This window comes from Poecilia mexicana, unplaced genomic scaffold (assembly GCF_051168715.1).
Source record: "Poecilia mexicana isolate PSO_F unplaced genomic scaffold, ASM5116871v1 scaffold_10, whole genome shotgun sequence".
In the NCBI taxonomy this organism is placed as follows: Eukaryota; Metazoa; Chordata; class Actinopteri; order Cyprinodontiformes; family Poeciliidae; genus Poecilia; species Poecilia mexicana.
The window spans coordinates 78,919-103,820 of NW_028263379.1; the positions used below are offsets into that span (position 1 = coordinate 78,919).

At 38.4% G+C, this 24,902-nt stretch overlaps 2 protein-coding genes and 2 long non-coding RNA genes across 7 annotated transcripts in view; 3 read left to right on the forward strand and 1 right to left on the reverse strand.

Moving 5' to 3' along the window:
• ccdc142 (coiled-coil domain containing 142) overlaps nt 1–1,207 on the forward strand; it is a 28,134-nt gene extending 26,927 nt beyond the window's left edge. Inside the window, exon 16 of one of the 3 annotated variants that reach the window (XR_015764394.1) lies at nt 67–204. Coding sequence is in view for 1 of the 3 variants with exons in the window: in XM_088009263.1 (XP_087865389.1) it covers nt 67–175 (109 nt within the window). In the remaining 2 variants the exon portion in view is untranslated. Of the gene's footprint in view, nt 1–66 lie in introns of all 3 variants that reach the window. The other 2 variants (XR_015764395.1, XM_088009263.1) reach the window with 2 other exon arrangements.
• Nucleotides 1,208–3,615: 2,408 nt separating this feature from the next.
• Nucleotides 3,616–24,902, reverse strand: part of abhd18 (abhydrolase domain containing 18) — a 32,864-nt gene continuing 11,577 nt past the window's right edge. For both annotated transcript variants that reach the window (XM_088009264.1, XM_088009265.1), the window contains exons 12-14: nt 24,744–24,871; nt 12,041–12,203; nt 3,616–5,072 (exon numbers count right to left, since the gene is read on the reverse strand). In XM_088009264.1, the coding sequence (XP_087865390.1) occupies nt 5,015–5,072; nt 12,041–12,203; nt 24,744–24,871 (349 nt within the window). In that variant the 3' untranslated portion in view covers nt 3,616–5,014. The remainder of the gene's footprint in view (nt 5,073–12,040; nt 12,204–24,743; nt 24,872–24,902) is intronic.
• On the forward strand, nt 17,476–18,656 carry LOC148156632 (uncharacterized). Its single transcript, XR_015764396.1, has 2 exons — nt 17,476–17,670; nt 18,196–18,656. It is a non-coding gene; the product is annotated as an uncharacterized LOC148156632 (long non-coding RNA).
• Nucleotides 20,684–21,898, forward strand: LOC148156633 (uncharacterized). The gene is made up of 2 exons (XR_015764397.1): nt 20,684–21,107; nt 21,365–21,898. It is a non-coding gene; the product is annotated as an uncharacterized LOC148156633 (long non-coding RNA).

Here is a 24,902-nt window from a genome sequence, read left to right on the forward strand (position 1 = left end):
CATGTACCACTCTACTCATCCTACTTGAGTGGTTGCTGGAGGTGTAATCTTTTTCTGTGCTTTCAGTACGGTGTTGGGTGCGACCCACCAGGAGTGGTTGGACCTCCGGGTCCACAGCAGTACTCGTCGCTGGCGACTGCCTGGACTACAGTGTCTGTACAAGATGGAACCCTGAACAGAACTTAGTCTGGCTCTACAGACCGGCAGAAAAACCATGGTTTGGTTTCTCTTTGCTCAATATTTGCAAAGTGTTCACCTGTTTGTATCATCAAAAATTTATTTGTAAATAGATTTTCTATTCTCACACTAACTGCATGTGTTTGGTGACAGTAGCTTTCAATCTGATGTAGCCCAGTAAGCCCAACCTATAAGTGGTTTTAATGGAATTAGTTTGAAGTTCTCGCTCCAGCAGATGGAGTCCCGTTACTCGCGCTGCCATCTGAGTAACTGGGATTTGAAAGGAAAGCTCTGACATTTGATTGGGGAGGAAAAAATGTTAAGAGGTAATCTTGTGGGACTCCTCACTTATACAACTGTTATCTAGCTTAAAAAGTTGCTAAAAATTGGAGACAGAGTCAGAACTCCTCTGGAGACGAGAATAGACGTGGCAGTAGCTTTAATGCAGCTGAAGGACTGACTCTTGTTTCTGTTTCTGGTGTGTTTCTGCTGGGGGCTGTTTTCTTTGCAGAAAAGTTGGTGTCGTCTGGTCACGGTCCCAAGCATACGCTGGAGCTGCTTTGGACTTGTAGACGTATTTCTGCTCCAGCACACCTGAACTGAGTCGCTACACCAGCAGCCATCTGGCTTCACCTGCAGCTCATTTGATTCAGGTGCTTTGGAGCTGGGATGCATCTACAAGTTGAAGGGTGGCAGATCTCCTGTTCTCAGAAAGAATCGGCAGCCATCTTGTTTTGGCTCTTGGGTAACTGTCTGATCATTCCTGCTCTGTGTTAGTTATTGGCCCTGTGTGGGGAAATTTTAAAATCAATTGAACTGTTGAAAGTGCCAACTTCAAGGGCTACTTGGTAACATAATTGTTTGGTGAGAAGATGCAGATCTCAGCAGTATCTGCCGATGGATTTCTAACACATATTCAGTGGGAGACTTGAGTAATGTCTTTTTTTTTATTCCTGCCTTTTAATAAATATTGTTTACAAATGGTCTGCTGGAAATTGGAATTTCTGAAATAAACTATTTTGTGTATAAAGTCTCTTGCTGTGTTTTCTGAACTTTGGAAATTTGGTTACTGCTTTCATCTCTTAAAAGCACCTCATTATCTTCAATCTGTATTTAGTTTTCTGCAGGATTATTTTGCCATGTAATCAGTGCACCGGTCCAAATGGCACATGTAGATTAATGGCATGTGTTAGCGGTGCGGCTAGCAGCTTCTACAACCCACTAGTTCTGTAAACATTCTCCATCAGTAGACAGGTGTGTCTTCTGAAACATATTTTCTTTGTACTACTTTTTGGACAAGTTTAGAAGCCCATCCTTACAGTCCTTGGACTCTTGAAGTGCCAGCTGTTATGGAAGTTCTCTATTAAAAAGTGAAAACACTGGTTAAATCAACAGAAAATAAATGTGCATTTGTCTTTCAGGATCTTTTATTCAAAGTCCAATAAAAAGGCCATTGAAGATTCTCAGACAAAATGACAAAGTACATCCTTTTAGTCTCATCCTGCAGTGCTTGTTACATACGCAGTTCACACTTCCTTTTACAGAACCTCCCATTTCAACATCAACATACACAAAAAAGATGCAAGTCTCACACTGTTGGGTTCTACATCCTCTGACCTTTCTAAAATGAAAATAACCCTCAAAATACCCTGATCTCTCCTGAGTTCCTTTTTCCAGTAAATAAGCTAAAGTACAAAGTTTTCATAACAGTATTATGTCCTGTTGCTTGTACAATCCTAACTGAAGAATAGGGGTGGCAGCATCATGCTGTGGGAGTGTTTTGCTGCAGGAGAAACTGGTACATATAAGAAAAGAACATTATGTAGAAATATTGAAGCAACATCTAAAGACATCAGCCAGGAAGTTAAAGTTTGGGCACAGACCGACAGTATTCTAAGGTTTATTGTCCATTTGGAAGACCAGAGAGGTTTAAGGACAACAAAGTCCAAAGGGCTGTTTCACAAACCAGGAAACCAGACTGATGGGATCTTCCAAATATCCTGGCTTAATTAAACCTTCATTCAACTTGACAAAAGCTGTAATTCTGTGAAGCTAGCCTGCTCCGGACCAGGCTAACCGCCAGTCTTAGGCCTGAAGCCTTATCTGCTCAGTCAGCGCTCACACTGATCAGAAACCATTAAGTCTTGTCTATTATTCAATTTTCTTATCTGCTTTGGTCCTTTTTTTAATCACCCTGCATTAAAATACCATGAATTCATATTCAGTCAAGTACTATTATTATGACATTATGATGTTAGAAAATAGAATTATCAATTTTAAAATGACCCACATGGCCTCTCTTGCTGTTTGATTGTGTCTCTGAAGACCTCCGTTCTACGTTTGACACAAAGGCCTTAATAGACCATTGCAGAGTTAAGAGGATTACAGAAATTATTGATATTATTGCAATCAAGTCAAACCAAATTATTTGTAAAATACTTTACTGATGAATTTTAACCTAACTTAAAATAACGTTCACAAGGTAAATTAACTATTTTTTGCATATAGTTATACAAATGCAGTTTAAATCACACAATATTTAAAACAAGTACTTATTTACATCATAAACATACATTTTGTCTCTAGAGGGTTGATAATAAAATACATTTTATAAACTCAGTTACAATTTATGGAGAAGAACCTCGCTGCAGCAGACAGAAAGGGGCGGGGACAGACCAGATGTCAGTCAGTCCCTTATTTGCAAGTGGGGCCATTGTACTCCAGAACTGAAGGGGTGCTATTTCCTATCTCAGTTATGGTGTGAAGGTTTTTTTTCTTTAGAAATCTTTTTGGATTCCAGTCATGATTAAAACATAATTATGAAATAGAATATATTTGTATATATAGTGGTATATTAATCAATCAATCGAATTTTATTTGTATAGCACATTTCAGCAGCAAGGCATTTCAAAGTGCTTTACATAATTAAAATAAAAACACCATGTGAGAAAGAGATTTAAAAAACATCATTAAAACGTAAACAGTGAGAAAGAGAAATAAAAAGCTGTAGAACTTTAGTTGAGACGCCGTCAACTGGGACTCCAACCCTTTGGACTTTAGTCAAAACGCCGTTTGACAAGGACTCTAACCTCTCGTACTTTTTTTTTTTAAGATAAAAACATTAAAATCACTGAAACAGTGAGAAAGAGAAAGACATTTTGAAAAAGATTTAAAAAGATAAAAACATTAAAACCAGCAACCCTTTTGAGGACTTCAGTTAAATGTTAACTGTCATATATATATATATATATATATATATATATATTATATAATATATATTTTAGTAACATAATATAGTATCTCATTATAATGTACTTTTATTATCTTAACGTTGTTAGAAAATGCAATGCCTGATGGAGATAGTCATCTCCACATAAAAAGATAACCTTTTTTAAAATTAGTGGCAGAAACCAGCTTCCATACATTAAGATCATGCAGTGAAGTTATAAAGTCTTTTATTGTCAACATTCAAAGCAATATGATGACTCTTCAATTAAATGCTTTACATTTAATTTCTCTTTGGGATCAATTAAGTACTTCTCAATTTGAATGTCTTCTAGGGTTTCAAGATCAAAATGGAAGAATCTACATAGACCAAAACTGTTTCAAGGAAAGTAGTTTAAAAAAATGAAAAGAATAAAGTAGAGTAACAATTAGACAATGGATGGATGGATTAACGTCATTAGAGTTTAGAAAAAAATTGCTACATAGACATTTTACTCAGAAGGCTAAAGAGTGAGTCAAATGCAAATTATTGATTGACTTATTTGATGTCACGTGTGCTTACAGTAAAGTTTTGCTCATTTTCACATGGAAAGGAAAAATATCCTCAATTAGTAGGCACGTTTTCAAGGCTGACTTTCTTCAAGTCTTTAATGTTGGCCCACTGTATAACTGCGTCAGATACTCCAGTTCTAAATGGAGCATAGTTATCAGAAATCACCAAAACTGTCTCCAAATTTAAAATGTTTCCAAATTAAATGAGTATCAGTTGTTAAGGAGACAATGTTTACATCATGATAACAAACATCATATAAAAATTGATCTATGTTCTCCTATAAAATCTTTGAATAAAACAGCTTCCATATGAGCATCTTGCAGATTTGGACCCACACTACAGATGCACAATGATTGCTGACATGACAACAACCCAGCTGCAGAGCGTCTGGGAGATTTTAAACATTTGTTTAAATCAGTTCTGGCTGGTCAAAGACTGAACCATCTACACACCAAACAAACTCACAGCCAACACATAAACTCAAAAGAGGAAGAACAAAGAACACACAAGTCAACAGCATTCAGATTCATTATATTTAAGAAGGTACAAAAAATGATTAAAATATTCACAAAACTACATTTTAATTTATGAAATTTGCACAGTGTTCCAAATACAGCAAGAAATTCTCAGGCTGATATTTTTTGCAGCTTTAAAAGAATACTTAGTTTCTGTAATTACGCTCCCACATTCATGATTTCTGTAGCTTATTGTAAATTTGCCTACTTGCGAAATCCAGAGATTTCCAAGTCCAGAGATTTCAAAATAATAAAAACAGGAGATCACCATGATTCCTACAGGGTCCTAACAAAATAAGGTCTAAATCTATCCTTAATCACCACATACTGGCACACAAATCTTCAGTCATCCACATTAGTTTTAGATTTCCAGAGACACACGCCAGGCAAGTCAGGAAAATCAGGAGGAGGCAATACAAGAGCTGCCACTGCTTGCTGGATGAACTCAAGTGTTTCTGATCATTGCTGCTGTCCATGAAGTTCTTGTCCTTTCTTCAGGCTGTGGTGCCTGTCGCAGCGTCAACAGGGCCTCAGCCTCCCACATCTACTGCGAGCTTGGATACTTCAGGGAAAACCTGTTAAATGCATCATAAATGGCCTGTCTGGAGGAAAAAGAGAAACATCATCTAATTATTTGGCTGACATAATGATGCCTAAAGCCAAGGATGAAAGAAAATTACATTAAGTGAAAAAATACATAAAAGCCATAACTCTGTTGAGGAAGCCAGGTCTTTGCAATGTAAAACAGTAAACAAATAAATGTAAAAATGCATTTTCAAAACAAATGACAATCATGGCAGATTAATGAAATTCAAAAATTCTTTATTAATCCCAAAGGGACATTAATAATAAAATAACCTCTACATTTGTGGGAAGTTGCAAAAAAAGTTGTTTTCAGTCATTAAAGGGGAATTATCATGTACAGTATTTCAGAGGCACATAATACCATTTTGTAGGGTTACCCTAACCCTCACCCTATGTTGGGTTCAGCTGTAATAAAACGCTATAAATATATATATTATATATATATATATATATATATATATATATATATATACACATATGTCAAGTTAAAACAGCAAATGGTGTATTTGTGTGAGTGCAATACCATCTCCACCCAGCTGGCACGTGCCTCACAGAAAATCAAGCACACCCATCTCTCTCACTCAGGCCTTCAGGAGCCTATAAGGCAACTCAGCACACCTGTGGTAGAATAATCTCTACAAACAAAGACCTCATCTTCAAGCTCCTGCAGAAACACCACTGGTAGGAACTGAACTTTAAACCTGCATTCGGAGGACCTAGCTGGCTTTACAAAAATGGATTTATGAAAGTAGTTTATTTTGTTTATTTTTTGATTACTTAAAAGTAATTTGTAATTTGTTTGTTTGTAGGTTTTCAACCTGCTTGGGTGTCATGTATTGGAAAGTACAGTGATTCAAAAAAAAAAGAGAAAAGATGACACTGAGAAGAGTTGGTCCTAGGTTTCTTTGATGGGAGCAAGCCCTTTTCAAGTTTGGGCAGAAGCTAAGGTGATTTGTAGAGGCCAAAAAACTTGACTATATATATATATATATATATATATCAAATATGACAAAAGAAATGTGACATTGTAACTTAATACCTTGAAACTGGGCCTCCGTCTCTTTAGGAAAGTCCTGCTCTTTCTGAAATTCCGTCTTCAGGTTTTTATCACATGGCTCCTCTACTGACCACTTAAACTTTATTTTACCAGAGTTGCTCTGAGAAGCTGCTCATATAATGAGCTCAGCAGATGCACAGTTCCACCAGGTGTTTGCTAACTGCGGCTGACGCTAGTCTGAAATCAAGCGTTTTGCACGACATGCAAAAATACTTGTTTGAAGAATTTCTCAAACTTGCATGAAAGGCAACACTCAGGTATATTTTTGAGGATAACACTATGACATGATGTAAAGCTGAAAAAAGTCCATAATACTGCCCAGCAGTTTCTGTACGTTTCAGGTTTCTGAGGAGTGTAGTAACTACATGCTGGCTCACCCTGTTCAGCTCCGTGTCCTGGAGGTGCTAAAACTTTAAGAGTATAAAATATTTGATTTGGGTCAAACATCTAAGAAATCCTTTCATAAGCTTCTCACCATAGTTAAAAGGAATTTTGCCCAATTCCTTCACTCAGAACTCAGTCTGACACGTCGGCCACCTGGTTCACAGAACATCACACTCCTGTGATGGTCACAACCAAACCTCTACTTTGTCACCAACCTGGCAGAATGCTCAGGGTTGCCGTCTATTTTGTCAAGAAAACTGGCATGGACTTGTGAGATCTCTCTAGGTACACGCAGAAAGCAGGGTAAAGGCCTGGGAAGTAACAGTAATCTTGTATTGATTTAGGAATGATTAAAGAAATGAAATACAAAAGACATAGTAGTGTAATAGTTAAAATGATTGATGTATTGTAATCACAATGTCTGTAATGTATGACTGAAATGTATAATTTGTATTCATGATCTGCGGTAACAGTAACAATTTAGTTGTTATACACGATTTCAGATAATGGTAAAACAAATTGATTATGTTTTGAGTTAATTGTGTTTCATGGTACATTATAAAGAAGATTGCAGAGTTGAGCACAGTAAAATAAAAGAATGAAAAGTCACAAGCACTGAGCTGGCTGGGCGGGGTCCTCAGAACGAATTGCCAAAAAAGGTAATAACTACCAGATGGTCAACAGAAAAGAGAGAAGTGTTGCAAAGGAGTTGCAACAGTCAAAAGAGGGAGGTTGGTGTATTACCAATTCAGGGTGGAACAAGGTTTGGGTGGGACGAGTGCTTTCCGATGAGATAATCGGGAAGGGTTAGTCATAAGACCTCTCCCATACACAACTGTGGGCCAAGAGGGTTTAAAAGCCAGCGAGCCGGGGAGGAAACTGTTCTTAGTCCGCGGCGCTGAAGGAGAATCAACAAGAGGACGCAGGCGAAAGATCAGCGGAGGACCACACCCTGGGACCGGGGGAAAAGTTTGAGACTTCTCGCCGCAAAGAAGGACAAGATCCGTCAGCCCCAGCCCTGGCCCCTGAATCGGACCGTTTCCTCTACCTCCACCCTACGATCCCTATTCAACCGCAGCAGACTTGGGGAAAAGACAAAGGTCACCTAGTGATGAAGATTTTGTCCGTCTAAAAGAGGTTGGACAGATTGACTTTGCTGCTTTTCCGGAAAAGGACTTTGCCCGGCCAGGACAGAGACTCTAACCAAGGACGTCTAAAGATTTCGGCTGCCAAGATCGACTAACATCGGGTGTGAGTTGCCCTGCCCCTAAAGCCTCGCTCAGTGAGATTAGTGACACAGGTTAGGGATAGAAATAAGATAGGATATGGTTGATTTGGTTGATTTTATAATTTGAGATTAATACTTGTTACAAGTTTACAATTACTTTTATTAAATCTGCTTGTCATTTACCCTTGCTAAAGCTTGCTTAATAAAATATAATAAAAATAAGAAAGGAGGTTGTGGACATTGAATTCAATTGAGTCACTGTTTGATGAGGGTTCTTCTGGTATAAGTAAAATTTAAATGCATGATTCTAGAAATTGGTGGCTTCGTACTTTCCTTTGGCGAGCAATAAATAATGGCCCTGGGACTTATATCTAAGTCACTAAATCCAATCTAGCCGATAACAAGTGCACGTTATTTTAAGGAGGAAAGCTACCGTTAACAGGAGTGGTTGTTGGAACTACGCGGCAGCTAGCGCTACTCTGTCGACTGTTTCTCAACTGAAAAGGGCCGTAACTTCTGGATCTGAAGGTAGTTAGAGCTAGACGAGTTTTCTCCGCCGCCAGTTTAAACAGAAATTCTCTAGTAAACCTATGATAGGGTAAGACCCAGGTTTCAGGGATTTTCCGGACCTGTTAGACAGAGAACTGGTCAATAGTCAGTCAGTGGTGAGGTTAGGGCGTGGCTGGCTATTGCAGAATAACGAACATGGCGCCCCACGTTGGGCGCCACCTTGTTGTTGCACAACACCTCCCCCCCCCTTCTCTCTCTCTACTTCCTCTTCTGAGAGGAGGGAGATGTTGCTCCCAGCTCTCCGTCTAACGGGTGAATTGAGTTTCCTAAATCTGCCGAGATTTACCCTACCCAGAACTGAAGTAAACTCTGTTTAAGCTGGGTGCGAGAAAGACTAGCCTGGTTTCTAACGACCTCCATCCAGATGTCCCACCCTTTTTCACCCTGTGAATTAGCCAGATAGAGCAGCCCAGAATCAGCTAGTTTCACAGAGCACACCTGTTAACGGTCGCTCTCTCTTATTACAACTTGCACTTGTTATTGAACCAGGTTGGTTTTAGTGACTCGGGCGAGTCCCAAGGGTGTTGTTTTAGTTTTGGCTAAAAGCAACCTATAAAACATTTTCCACTTTCTCCTCCCAGAATCAAACTTCATAGCTATTCTACAACCATCAAAGAACTTTAAGGTGACTCATTAACTGAATGTCCACAACATCTTTTAGATTTTCTTAATGCTAAGTATTTTTATTAGTAAGGCAGTTTTGCAAGGGTCAGTACAGCTTAAATCAGTAGCAGAAATAATCAAATAAGTAAAATCAATAATCTAGCCTATCTTTCCCTAATGCTGACACTGAACTAAAAAAGAAAAACTTTGAAAGAGACGGACGGAGTTTGGCATTTTGAACCCCAGAACTGGCCTGATGATGAAAAAGGTGTTGCAGCAGCAGGAGGCTCCCAGTACAGGAAGAGTACTGAGTCAGAGCGGCAGGTCTCGGGCCTCAGGGTGACTTCCTCATGCTCGTAGCGGCCCTCTCCTTCTTGTCTTGCAGCTCTGTAGCTCCTTTCTCCTCGTCTCACGATCTTTCTGGTCCTTCGAGATGTAGACGAGCTGGTCTCACGGAAGGAACACACCAGTTCTTCCTCTTTGCCTTTGTTCTTTATCTTTGTCTTTATCTTCATCTTTGCCTTGGTCTTTGTCTTTGGCTTTGTCTTTGGGGTCTCGAACCCAGCTGAGAAAAGTGCGATTTGAAGCCACATGTTGCGGGGCTAACGGGTTGGTCCCCATGTGCAGAACAGTCTTCGGTTCTGTGGCCCCGGCTCTTCTTCAGCTGCAGAGTTCTTTGTCCATCTCGATCTTGGCTCGAAGCTGCCTGAAGGATCCAACCAAAGATTCCTCTTTTGCACTCACCTTATATAGGGTTTATCCACCCTTTTGGTGCATTTGCATTGGCTAGCTTTGTTGCTGTGCCTGTTTCATTGGCTGACTGCTTGGACCGATAATCTCATATCCATCACCATCTTTGGACATGTCCTGATGTCTGTTCTAATGTCCCCGAGTTGCTCAACAGCCCTCTTGTGTCTAACCTTCTCTTAGGTAAGTTGAAGTTTAGCAATAAGGCGTTGGACACCTCCGCTCTCCCATCAGTTCCTCTTTCCACCTGACCTTTCACCTACCATCTACCTCTAACACAACATCAGTGACCTTTAGTTACAGTTACACATTTTACACCATTTCCAGTTCAATGTCAAAATCACATTTATAACCTTTTAGTTTCTCTGATTTAGCATTCACTTATAATATTATAATAACCATTACTTATTAGTTACTCTTATTATAATCATGATGTGAGTTATTACAGACATTTCTGAAAAGAAACCAAGAATAATTCATTATTCTAATCATTTGACACCATGTTACAGTTACTTCTTTCACCTTTAAGTATAAGACTAAGTGTAAATATTCTTATAATCAAACCAACATCAACCACCGGTTAAACCAATATTGATTATTAACTTAATTATAAGTTATCATTATTAATTTAAGTATTTTACTCTGGGTTTTATCCAATTACTCAAAATGTCTAGTTTTTATTCCTTAAACCTTTAGTGCTCAAAATGAGCAGTCTGAACTATTTTTAACCACTGCATGCTGGAAACTTCCTCTTTTTCCAGGAAACCTGCTTTTCCTGTTGCATGACTCTCTTTCTGCCTGACTATGATTTTTTTTATGATTATATAGAAAAAAGTAGAATTAAAGCAGGACACAATAACAACACACACAACCAGATTAATTTTATTACCATCTGACTCTACTGTTGGGTCTTGATGTCACCTGTGTAATCAGTTTTAAAGATAACTTTATTTATTGTTATTATTAAACTAAAATCTCCAGCATGGGGAAGTGGGATGAGCTCGACTTTTCTCGACAATTTGAATGATTCCCATTTGTGCTCAAACGACTTGACATCTGCTAAGACAAAACCTTCATGTCTGTGACGCAGAACCCGTCTTCCTTCGAATGGTATTCCATGTTATATATTTTTATGTATTATTGTGTAAACATATGAAGGTGGCTCCTTCATATTTTTACAGTTTACAAAAAGGGTTTTACTGCTTTGTCAGACAGTCATTGATAATTCATATGTGCAAAACATGCTTTATAAAATAGTATTTCTTTGCAGTTTTAAAAGAAAATATTTCTTTCACTGAACTAATTTGTAATATATCAGTCTTTCACACTCTGTTGCATCTCGAACAGAGTGTCGGGCATTATCAGCACCTTAGGCATTTTTTCTGCACACATTGCAGAAGTTATTATTTTCTTTAATTAAAAATATCTAATCTGCAATGAATAAATTAAATAGAACATCATAGGATGACAGAGAGCATGCTCACTGCTCTGTTCGGCTGGGCGCTGCAGGATGAGGATGAGGATGATGTGCTTCACTCTTGCTTGTTGCTGCTAAGTTAATGTTCACAGTTGAGTGTTTTTTACCATTATTGTGCTGCCTTAATTGTTATATTTAATAATGCATGAGATCAATTTTGTCTCTGCCAAAGCAACTCAAGTCCACTTTTTTTCTCTCACATTTTCCTTTGATTTTCTTTCTGTATTACAAATGGCACTAAAATGTTATCAATCCACACAACACATATATATATTTTACATTGATATCTTGAAATTTTATCTTTTATAAGAACATGATGTGTTTTTAACAACATATCATGTGTGTTAAACTTTTTCAAAAAAGTTGAAATGATTCAACTTTTTTGTGAGCTTCAACCACAAAAACTAGAAAACTGCCATTTTATGCCGCGGGATAAAATGGCATGTTCTCACAAACGTGTTTTCAAGTCATTTGAATGGCTCTTTGAAGAGAAGATCCGGTCTGCGTCACATCACCACTACAGTAGTTGTTTCAGTTTGGTGGCTGGTGGGAGCGGAATAATTTGGTATTTAAATCTGTTTCCATGGTAACGGCTTTCCTTACCTGTATTTCTATTGGTTTCTATCACAGCTTAACGCACCACCTCCAAACTGTGCGGATTGTTGCACAGAGGTGGAAACAAAGCAAAACAAAGAAGAGTTTGAATCGACAATGATTCTGGTTAGACTCATTTCAATTTTTGATACCCAGGAGTTTTTCATTGGAATGTGGATCCTTCACATCAGTTTGAGAAGGTTTGGATGGTGCTTCACATTTGATGATGTCATGTAGCATGGCGCGCTAGTCTTGGTCTCGGGTTGTGTGATCTTGACCATAATACCAGTTTCTGAGGAATTATGTGAAAAGGTCTTTAGCTTACCTAAAGAAATTCTGTTTAAACAGGTAAGCGCTGATGTGTCCTCCATTCAGGTATCTGATTTCACATCCAGGCCAAATCTCCTGAAGGCTGAGGACTCCTGTTCGAGGAATGTAGGCGTCCTCTCTGGCCTGCACCACAATTATGAGACCAGTGTCTACGGGAACTGGAAGAGTCAGAAAAACTGTTTTTTACTTTTGTATACATTGTTGGTATTTAAAAATCTTCTACAAAAACATATTCAGCTGCATGATTTTCATGGCAAGTTGCCAGGATTAAGTTGTTTATTTACAGGCAAGACTTAAATAAAGTCAATTCAATCAAATATTCTTTCAAGGCAAATTAAATTAATTCAGAGGTCAGTTGATCCAAGTTATTAAAAATGCAGTCAAGTTCAATTTCTTATTGAAACTGGTTAAAATGTTTTCTAGAAAATGAAAACCAGCAGATTAAATTGAGTCAGTGATTAGACGAATCTGTCCTGGGGGAGGAATTCCTTTGACAACGCCGGATAGTCAAAACACAGAGGTCTGGTCAGCACTCGTCTGAAACTCTGTTAAAGTTAAAATGTTTGGCAGGAAGACCGAGGAGTGATTTTTACACATAATAAACCAAGCATATGTTTATTCTCATTCTTTATGAATTAGATCTACACATAGATCTAATTCATAGATTGTATTTATCTAAACTCGAGTGTTCAGAGATGTTTCCCTCTCTTGACCCTTCCTTTGACAGATGGGCCTCATTGAGGCTACAGCTGACAGGACAAAATGATTTGTTTAGTGCAGGGGTCTCATTCTCGCGGCCCGCGGGACGATTTTTTGCGGCCCTCACCCTCATGTTAAAGTATAATATTAGTGCGGCCCTCAGGGAGAGTGGACCTCTGAAGGAGCCCCAGCTGTTCCCACTGTTCCTCATCCTTGCTGACATTCGGTGCTAGATTAAGCTACACCGACTTAATGCACACTATGCTTGTAACAACAGTGCGTCAAAAGCGCCGCACGGTTGCGGCGCTTCAGTGCGACCGCGGGGAGGGGGGCTTCCCCCGCCTCCCTTGCGGTCGCTATTCCGGTATCTTCTACCATCAACAAATGCCACAATCAAACACAGAGACAGGCGGCTGCTACCGGGCTGCCCGTCGTCCGCCTCACCGCTGCAACCCATAGACATAATATAAGGGTAGACGCCGCATTGGCTGCTCCGGCGCAGGAAATACGGCGGCCATCTTAGAGCGGTATAAACTCCTACTTTCCTCAATCAAAACAATAGACGATGCCTCAGCTCTGAGGGATATTATTGTTCGGATCTATGGATTATTGATGTGAGGGCTCCACAGACAGCATTTCACAAGTAAGATGGACATATTATTGTGTATATATTGTGATTATATTATATATTAGAATATTACTTTACTGTATTTATGTCCACCGGCGAGATACCAGCTAATATTAGCTGGTATCTCGCCTAGCTGGTATCTGAACCCGGTGTAATACGGGTTCAGCCCCGCTATGAAGACTAACTGAGATTCTGTACATCTAAAAATATTAATTATTCTCTAACATTGACTTAGATTATATGACACAAGAGCATTAGAAATGAAACAATATAACACATATTATAAAACTTATGTGTTATAACATTCACCAGCAAAGTTTACACAGGTGGTAAAGACTATTATTTATATGTAATTCTTTCACTAGTAAGATACATCCCAAATCTTCCGTTTTTGTTTTGAAAGTTTCATAAAGACACGATGTGAGGAAGAAGAGGGAGAAATCTATAAAGAGAGACGAATTCACTGCAGCAGGATGGATCTCATCAGATTTTGGACTTAATCTCAACTGCTGAATCTCTGAAGCTAGAAGTCGGCAAAAAAAAAAAAAAAAAAAAAAAAAAAATATATATATATATATATATATTTATTTTATAAAAAAAATTATATATATATATATATATATATATATATATATATATATATATATATAAACATATATATATATATATATATGTATATATATATATACATATATATATATAGCCACTGCTCCAAACTGGAGCAGTGGCTCAAACAGATCCCAGGAACAACATCAGACATCTCAGTCCAGAAATGTGCAGTTCTAGGCACAGCCAAGATACTGCGCAGAACCCTCAAGCTCCCAGGCCTCTGGTAGAGGACCCGAGCTCAGAGGATGAAAGAGACCACCCACGGAGGGTGAGAGGGGAATTTTTTTTTTATTTTTTATAAACATATATATATATATATATATATATATATATATATATATAATTCAGTATTAATTATTTATTTGTGCCATTATGAATCTTTATTTGTGTTGTATAGTTATTTAAATATGTATTGATATTACTAAATAATTTATTAAATAAATTATGAACGGCTGTGTGCTTTGTAATATGCTCTTTATACATCAATATCAGAATATTCCATTCCTATTCTATTGTTTTAGCCACTAAGCATATTTAAATACTTAAATAACTTAAATAACATACTTAAATAATACAATTGTTTATAAATGTAGCTTTGATAGCTGTTTGAATATGGTTTCCAGTAACAAAAAAGCGTGTTATGATCGATTAAATGCGCTGATCCGTCACTGTGCCTGTTAAACACATAGGACCGAGTAGAGTGGTATACCGCTCCAAGATGGCCGCCCTAAATCTCGTCAGCGACAATAGGCGACAGCGGGGCATGAGGCGTCTATCCTTATATTATGTCTATGCTGCAACCAATAGAAGCGAAAATGACGTCACGCGTCGAGACGTTCTCCGTGCGTCGCTAGCTAGCTAAACACTTCTATGAAACGTGAAACAAGAGCAACGCCAAGTGAAATAAAGTAAATTTTGTCACACCCTCATCATGTCTGTCAAAGCCTGCAGTGAAGAGAAAGATAAGTGAGGAGCACAGACAATTTCAGCAAAGGTGGGAGACACAGTATTTCTTTGTGGAGCACAGGGGCATCCCGACATGCCTTATTTGCGCTGAAAAAGTTGCAGTGCACAAGGAATACAACCTGAAACGTCATTATTCAACTAAACATGCTGATGAATATGCAAAATACCAGGGGGATGAGAGAGCCAACCAGGTTGCCAGCCTTAAAACATGTCTAGTGAGGCAACAATGTTTCTTCAAGAAAGCAACCAAAGAGAATGCTGCAGCAGTCGAAGCCAGCTATATGGTTAGTGAGATGATTGCTAAGGCTGGAAAACCATTCACAGAAGGAGAGTTTGTAAAAAAAATGCATATTACAGGCTGCAAGTATAGTTTGTCCGGAAAAGAAAAGTCAGTTCAGCAACATCAGCCTTTCTGCCAACACAGTGGCAGAGCACATTTCTGACCTGTCAAGTGACATTTATCATCAACTGTGTGAGAAAGCCAAATGTTTTGATGCATATTCAGTTGCTCTTGATGAGAGCACAGACATAACTGACACTGCTCAGCTCACAATTTATGTCCGTGGTGTTGACTGCAATTGTGAAGTGACAGAGGAGTTGCTCAGAGTAATTCCAATGCATGGCCAGACCACTGCTCATGAGATATTTCACCAGCTGTGTGATGCCATTGAGAATGCGCCATCAATGACGGGGAGGAAAAATGGAGTGGTGGCACTTGTTCAAAAAAAACTTGAGGAGGAGGGTGTAGAAGAGGCCATTGCTCTGCACTGCATTATCCACCAGCAGGCCCTTTGCAGCAAATGCCTGAAGTGTGACAATGTGATGTCTGTTGTTGTGAAATGCATCAACCACATCAGATCCAGGGCTTTAAAGCACAGGAGGTTCCGTGCTTTTTTAGAGGAATTGGAGTCAGAATATGAAGATGTGCTCTATTTCACTGAGGTACGTTGGCTCAGCAGGGGAAATGTATTGAAAAGATTTTTTGATCTGAGAGAAGAAGTGAAAGCCTTCATGGAGAAGGATGGGATGGCTGTTCCTGAGTTGAATGATCAGAAATGGCTCATGGACTTAGCTTTTCTTGTCGACATCACACATGAGCTGAATGCACTGAACAGGAAGTTACAAGGCCAGGGGCAGCTTGTCAGTGCTGCCTATGACAACGTGAGAGCATTCTCCACAAAACTTGTATTATGGAAAGCCCAGCTCTCTCAGACAAACCTTTGCCATTTCCCAGCATGTAAGGCACTTATGGATGCAGGCACACCATTCAGTGGTGAGAAGTATATTAATGCTATTTTGAAGCTACAGAATGAATTTGATCACAGATTTGGAGACTTCAAGAAGCACAGAGCCACTTTTCAAATTTTTGCAGGAAAGTTCATGTATTGGAGAAATCATTAAATGTTGATGACGTTTGAGGATATTTTGTTAAATGTTTTTTGTGGAATCCTTTATGCGGCCCAGCCTCACCCAGACTTTGTGCTCCAGCGGCCCCCGGGTAAATTGAGTTTGAGACCCCTGGTTTAGTGATTTTAATGGCACCATTTTGTGAGTTTGGAAACAGAACTCGCACACACACACATGTTTGTCTGGCTATATTTGTGGGGACTTTCCATTGACTTCCATTCATTTCTACAGCCTAACCCTGACCTTTACCCTTTTCCTAACCCTAACCATCACATACCTAACCCTAACCAAAACTCAATTCATACCTTAGTCCTAACTCTGACCCCTGACCCAAAAACAGGGTTTCCCCTCGTGGGGACCAGGCTTCAGTCCCCACAACATAGTATGTGTCAGGAAAATCGTCCCCACAAGGCATTACAAACAAACGCGCGCGCGCACACACACACACACACACTCCCAACCCCTATGTAGCACCGGTATCACACCGCTAACTGAGCTACTGGACCAGTTCTAGGCTCTAAGGAGTGGGGAAGCAAGAATAACAACGCCAGAGACCGCTGCTTTAAATGGAAAAAGCCAGCAATTTACTGAATGCAAAACACACACATAAAATACAATACATGAAACCCCTCGAAAAAAAAGAAAAGTATTTCACTCCTTCTTTTTACTCTTTAGTTCACCTGGTTTATTTTAGTAAAACTAATCTAGTTTAATTAGACCAGTCTCTTTTCTCCTAGCTTACACCTATTTTAGTACTCCTATTTTTTCTGAGTTAACTCGTTTTCTTGTCTTTTACAGGTAAGGAAATACCTTCAAACACAATGAAATCAAAGTGGACCACAATTATTCAAATCACATTCAGAGACATAAACATATGAAAATCAAAGTATGGCACTTTAAATTCAAGTTCAAGTCCAAATGTAAGTTCAGGTGCTCAGTTCAATGAAAAGCTTCAGTTTGATTCAGTCCAAAAATAATAATAACTCAATCAGTTCTTAATCCTGTCCAGTTCAGTTTGAACTAGTTCCTGATATTCCTACCGCTCCGGCAGCGAATTACGCCACGCAGGAGAGTCCCTCCCTGATAGATGGAGGAGATGAATGGGGTATATGCCACTGACTTCCGTTTTAGCACTTCCGCATTTTTTTCCCACATAGCCTGCTTCCGGTGCGCAGGCAGCAGTATGTTAACAGTGGCTCCTCAGTCGCTGCAGGACTATTAATGATGCTTATAAAATTATTCAGACGTCCTGAAACGCTCCAACAACAACAAAGGATTTAAACTGGATGTGTCAAAACTTCACAATAACTTCAAAGGTAAGTTAATAAATCGTTTGTATTCACCATAATGCCTCATGTCTGACGTAGCTAACAGGGACAAGCTTACAAAGGTGCTATGTAAACGTTCAGTGTTTTGATTATCTGTGCAGTGTGGAATCTACATATCTATGCTTTATAGATAGATATAGATATATATCTATATAAACATATATAGATCTGTCTATATTGTGTCCAAGCTATCAGTCGAAGCTGAAGTTAGCTTCCGAATGTAGCATCTAATTCGGAAAATAGCTAAAGGGCGATTACACTTAATTTTTCACTATCTTGAGCTTTTTTAATATGTTGTACTTTAAAAACTATAACACCTAGTCATTTCAAACCTAACTAGATTATTCTGTACTAACAACAGAATAAATAAAACATTTGTGAAACCTTCTAATTGATTTGTGAAATTTGTAAAATATCAATAATAGATTCCAGAACGCATTAGATCTGAATTATTAAAGTGGCATTGTTATTTTAACTTCCCGTTTTCTTTCTTTTTTTAAATCTTTATTATAGTTGGAGTTGGACAGAGTTCTGTTTGGTGGCTTCCTGGAGGGAGAGATTGGCTCAGCTAATGTTACCAACAACTTTTCTCCTGCTATTAACGTTTTTGTTTTTCTTTATATAGAAAGTATTTCTATCAGTTGCTTTTTCCATTTTGTTTACAGTATTTGCTCTATTTTTTATTTTTACCTTAATGCTTACCTGGTCAGTTGAGGTGGAAATGTACATCCTCTTGATTACTGACAAATGTCAGAACCACATGGACTGAGCTGGTTACATCAGATCAATCTGAATCTTTATTTCTCATTAAAACGACTTCTTGTAATTTTAAGACATTGTTATAAAATTGCATCCTTATTCTGCTGTAACGATGACTGCATTCTTGCAATTAAAAAATCTTGTATCCTGACCGTAATGCTCCTTTATACAACTCACAGAACAGATGATTGAAATAAAGGCACTTTTTGAAAGTATTTTCTGTGATTTTATTATAGGAATTGAGGACGGGAGGAATCGATTAAAATCAAATCTGGTATGAAAAAAAATCTTGTAAGTCATATCGTCCAGCCTTATTCAGTATATTAAATTATATGACTAACTACATATTACCTAATATTCACATTTCTTTGCTGGTTTACCTAAAAGTGTTGCATTTTAACATCTCACTTGAATTCCTGATCTACATGAAAATACTTGATATAATGTAAACACTGAGAATAGGGGAAAAAAAGGTTTGTAAAATGTAGAGATTAAATTTTATTGTAGGTACAAACAGGATAGCAAAATGAACAGTGAATATATAATATACTTCCTAGCAGCTAAGCAGACATCAGACTTGTTTGTCTTTACTGGTGATGAAAACTCGTCACTCTGGAGGAGAGGAAGAGGAGAGAGGAAGAGGAAGAGGAGAGAGGAAGAGCGGCTCAGCCCCGTCCAGGATGACCATCAGGGTAGCCAACAAAGTCTGCAGGAAGATTTTTGCATATCTGGTGCTCCAGTTTCAAGATCATAGTTTAACCAAGTACTGTAAAAAAAAAAAGTTAGTCCACGTTGTGATGATCCGTGGACTGATGGATGCCTTCAGCAGGTCCAGGTGCTTGGATCCAATGGAAAGGTAATCGGCACTGTGATCATGGCTCAGAAACACGAGGTGTTGCGACGCAAACCTGAAAAATTAAAAACACACAAAAAAAAACAATAAGCGTCCATATTTAGCTGAACAACGTAATCAAAACTAATAAATCCTCGGCTCTTTTTGAGAGTTTTGCTTGAAAACAAATTGACAATATCTCAGGAAATTAAACGTCTAAGTGAAATAGTTCTGGTATCACAAAGAAACTGCAAAACATGTTTCAGAGGTGTAACAACACTGAAGTCACTGAGTAAGAGTGAACTAAAATACTACTTAGAAATGCATGTTAAAATCTGAATACTCTTTTGAAAGTGTGCAGCTGAAATTAATTTAAACTACTAGCAGACAAAGCACAGTGTTCACCTGATATCTGTACCAACAGTAATACAAAAAATGATGCATAGAGGCATTAGTTTATAAAAGTGGAGGCAAACCTAAATTTACCATTTTAAAAACAAAAAGCAGCGGGAGGATGTAACTTCATAACTTCATTTTCTAAGCAGAATATCAGAGAAAAAAAAAGAGAAATTACGTTGGGTAAAGCAAGAACAGATTACAGCAGCCAAGTGGAAAAATTCATCTAACGTGGATTATAATTATGAAACAGCAAAGGTAGATGTCATATTTTCGGTATTCGGGAAATACGTGATTTGTACCATTTGTTCTGTGGGTTTTTCATGTGGATCGGTGAAAGTTAAACGGCTGTAAAGCGAAGGTTTTGGACCTTAATCTGACCGACTACCTGTGTGGTTTGGATCGGGCTGAAGCGTTGCTGCTCTCGGCTGTTCTTAAATTACCTGCTCGGTATCGGAGGGTCGCTCCGACTGCATGTTAAATGTATTTTATATATGTCATATAAACAAAAGCTAAGGAGCTGCCTAAGAATAATTTCATACTCCGTATAACACAAACACATCAACACACATATTGACTTACCTTGTGCCGAATCGCTGCCTCTGTTCTCAGCCCGTTTCTGTAGCAGTAGATTTCCTCCGGCATTATTTTCCTCCAACAAATTATTCCAGTGAACGAAGCACGTACAGCTTCCTTTTAACCTCCGTCTTCCCGCTTCTGACGCTGGATCTTCAATATCCTCAAGCTTTGAAATAGCAGACAGCTACAAACCGTGTGTTAGCTGTAGTGGCTAAGTTTTGGCTAGTCTGCTGTCGCCTTGATATCAGCAGGAAAATGAAAAAACTAAGCACTGGATGGTACCGACTAATTACTGGACACAACGGCACACAACAAAACTCGATTGTTGTACCAGCAGCTCACAGATATTTTAAGTTTTGCGTCTTTTTCATGGTACAGATCTTGCAGCTTCGGCCAAAAACAATAGGAGCAAGCAGGACCCGGAACCAACCTATGTGGAATAAATTCAAACGGAAATACGTCACCACCTCTCGTGGCATATAGAGCTTTGGAGCGTGACGTCACTGCTCTAGTCGGAGGGGTATCAGCGCCATCTTAGGGGTCCATAGACAACAGTCTCGCAGTATAAAAAAACTCTCGCAGATTTTTTTCAATCCAAGTTACTTAAAATTATTTAGCTTTGGTACGAACTTGCTACGTTATTGTCTGTAATGTCCGATCACATGACTGAAACGGTAAAAGGATGTAAGACGGACTTTGGTTTCACTATTTTCCTGCTTGGAAACAACGTGAGGAGGCTAAGCTATCGGTGCTAACGAGAAGAAGACGAATGTCCTAATATCAGCGGTGACACGTCTTGATATCACGTTCTCCAACATCCCCAGATACCTACAAGTTTCCTCCAGACATTTCCTTTCTGGTGAGTGTCTAAATTTGCTTTGTTGGTTTTGTGTCATAATTTTGTTCTATGATTTTGTCCGAGTGTTCTTACGTTCAGTTTCTGTTGTTTAGCTCGGGCTAATATTGTTTATGTAGCATAGTGCGAGTTTTGTCAGTGGACATCGAGGTTATTACATTATTGTGAAGTAAACTATTTTACTAGTTTTATCAAATTTACAGTAATCATACTAAATTTACAGCTTTAATATTGATGTGTTCTGATATGTCCTCTTAAAGGCAAACCGACGTATGAAATGGATGAGCTCAATCCTGACTGGGGTCCAGTGCAGAATGTGGGTCACTGAGGTAAACGCCACAACATCGGACCGACATGGGCGTCAATTAAAGAGGCGATACAGCAAAGCCATCAACAGGTTACTGAGACTGATTTCATTATTTACCCCAGAAGAGGTAAATAATGAAAACACAGTAGCAGAGGCAACAGAAGAGGAGCAAGTTGGAGAGGCTGAGGAGGAAGGAACCCCAGGAGAGGAGCTCAGCAAGGCTGCAGACTCTGAAGAGGAACAGGAACCATTTGTGTTGAAATATGTGTACAGTTGGAAGTGGCTGTTCTCTCATTTAATAATTTAATGTATTAAACATCCATGAATCGTTTGATTCAAGCACTTCAAGTTGCATGTAAACGTGAAGAAATTAATCACATTTTAAGTAACAATTTGATATTTAAATATTCAGATAATAAACATACATGTAATGAGATTATATTTTTAAATATTTTTTGTGATTAAAGTAAACAATTATATAATCAGACATCTGTCAAGACACTGGGTTTTTGGGTTTGTTTTGCTTTTCATTTTATTAACTTTGTGTTTCAATTCACTTTAGTGGTTCATGGTATTTAGTGTAGTTAGAATAATATTATTGCTTTTCCTTGTTTGTCTGAGTCCATGTCAAGCCTTCTTTAATGACTATTCTATTTTATCCTTCTAGTTATTTCTTATTTCAGCCTCCCTGCAGGGTTTCTAGTAATGTTTATTTCTTAATTTGATCAGCATAGGTTCAGTTATTGTTCCACGTCTGAGTCTGTATCTTTCTTTAGTCATTCTAATTGGGTTATTTCTTTGTTTAGATCTTCTAGTTTCTCTTGCTCTGTGTTCCTTAGTTCTTATTGTTAGATCAGCCTTGTTTCTACATCCACATAAAGTAAGTCCACTGCCTGCTGCATTTGTGTCCACTGCCACATCATGACACAAACCAGATGAAAGAGCCCATCTTTAAACATTTAATGTGTAATTAAACAATAAAGGTGACAAATTTTATGAAATAGACCACACTTTAATAAATATTTGTTGTATTTAACATATTTCAGGGAAGTGAACATGTAATAAAATTGATCCTGGCCTAGAATTTTATGCAATTGAACATCATGATCATCTGAGGTAATACATTTGATGAATTTTAAAAAAAATATATAATTCTGGTTAAAAAATAAAAAATGGGTCAAAATGGAATAAAAATATGCCTCATCTATATAGTTTAATAGAATAATTGTACACAGATTTTGAGTTAATAGGTTACATGACCTACAAGCTAAGAAAAATAAAAAAATTTGCAGAAATAGCTAAAAAAATATATATAAAAGGTGTTCCAATGTGGTAAAGGTGAGTGTGCCTCATCTATACAATGAGGCACACTCACCTTTAGTAGAACAATTTCAGGCAGATTGAGTTAATGGGACACAATTTGGAAGCTACTGAAGAAAACATTTAATATTAAAATGATTGAATATGACTTAAAATTTTAATAGAAGATAGTGTGCCTCGTGCAATAGCATGAATGTCCACTTTTTTGTATCAGTTGGTCACAAGACAAAGCATTTATGCACAGGAGTGTTCGGAAATTGACAGCAGCTATGTGAAACCCTGAGCGCTTGTGGAGACTTAAGAACAGCTGGCCGAAATTAGCGTTCATAAATCGGATCAACCTTGAGCTGAACGTCTCTTACTCCGTGGAGCTCGGTTTATCCAGTATCCAACTTGAAAACAACTTTACTGCGGTTGGTAACACAATGAAAACACCGGTGTTCTGAATAGTTTGTTTCGGTCTGTGGACCCCTGACATGGCGCCGAGCGACGAAAACGTCATATCCTGTGACGTCAACTCCAAAGCTCTATACCCCATTGAAGGTCTAGGTCTGGCTCGCCATCTTGAATCCCGTCTGTAAATGTGCACGTCGCACATAGCAGACCGATCCTCGCTCTGTCCGAGCTTCCAACCGAACAAAAAACCCTGACCTGTGTAACAGGTCACAAACACGACAGAACTCTTTTTAAATCCTTAAATTATACAAATAAATTCTTCATAAACCCAATATATTAACCGGATAAGTATATGACGGAGCATTTCTTTGCCACAGCTACGATTTTAGCGTTAGCTCTCCGCCAAAAGGAAAAGTACAACACGGTGAAAATGTAAAAAAATAAACGCAAAACTCACCAAAACCGATGTAACTTATTTCTCATAAAATCCACGTCAATTTCCGACCAGGTAAATTATGTTTTCTCAACTATAATATTAACTTTTCTGTTAATTAATCACCGCTCTTTTCCTCCGATTCCTCCTCTGCTCTCACCCTCAGGTTTGTGTACTGCAGCCAGACATAATATATGTCTTATGTGTCTTATATGTCTTGTCCCTTATATTATGTCTATGCGCTGCAGCGTCACCCAGGCGCCGCGTCGGTGACGCTGGTTTCTTAAAGGGGCAGCGACGTTATTTTCTGTTCACAGACTTTAATCAACTATTTATTCCTATTTATGTCAGATTTTAACATGGGCAACTATTTATTCCTATTTTAACGTGATTTTAACGTGGGTTACACCTACCTCACTTGGCTTTAATAAAAGACATACTGGGACATTTAAAATGTGGGGAAAATAAATATTCACTCAAATGCACCAAGAAAGAAAAGATATAGTTTCTGAGTGTCGTCAGATTCTTTACTCCACATGGCGGTCCTTAAATTGTTTCAGTACAAATATGTGCCTCAGTTTGGTACAGCAATGTATAAGACATCCTCTGATGTTTGATTTTCTGGTTTTGAGTATTCACAATTTTGTACCACAATAATAAAAAAACGATTAAAAAGATAGCTAAAATCACAAAAAAATAGGAGATAATGCAAAATCGGAGACTAGTAGGAGAATGTAGCAGAGTGAGAAGCTAAATTGGGAGAAATATGATCTCTCTTTTTAATTTTGATTCAAACTCTTGCTGTGGCATTTTGGATCAGTCAGAGGCTTTTGACTGTATTTTGTGGACTTCCTGATAGTGAAGAGTTGCAGTAGTTCAGCCTTGATGTACCATATGCATGAACTAGTTGTTCATCGTCACTCCTAGATGTTTCTAATTTTGCCAAAATTCCTGAGTCCAAAGTGCTAGTTGCAAGATTGCAACATCAAATTTTACTTGAACTTGCAAAAAAATGTAAAACCCAGGACACCTGGCATGTCCTGAGGAGGCACCGACATGGAAAAAGGAGGTGGAGTGTAAGATGAAAAACTGTGTTCAGCTCTTGAAGCCTTTTATCATGGAGAGGATCATTTTCCAGACACCTGGCAGGGAGGAACCTGTGCACTCAGGCAGAAGAACTTACCAGAAAAGTTGGCCATGTGTGTGCATTCATCCATCACTCCTTTCATGAAGCTGATTGACTCTGTGTGCAGCGATGGCCGACAGCATTTGTGGGAGTTCATCTTCTTCCTATGACCCACAGTGATGGTTCTGAAACACAGAGAGGAACCAACTCCTTAAC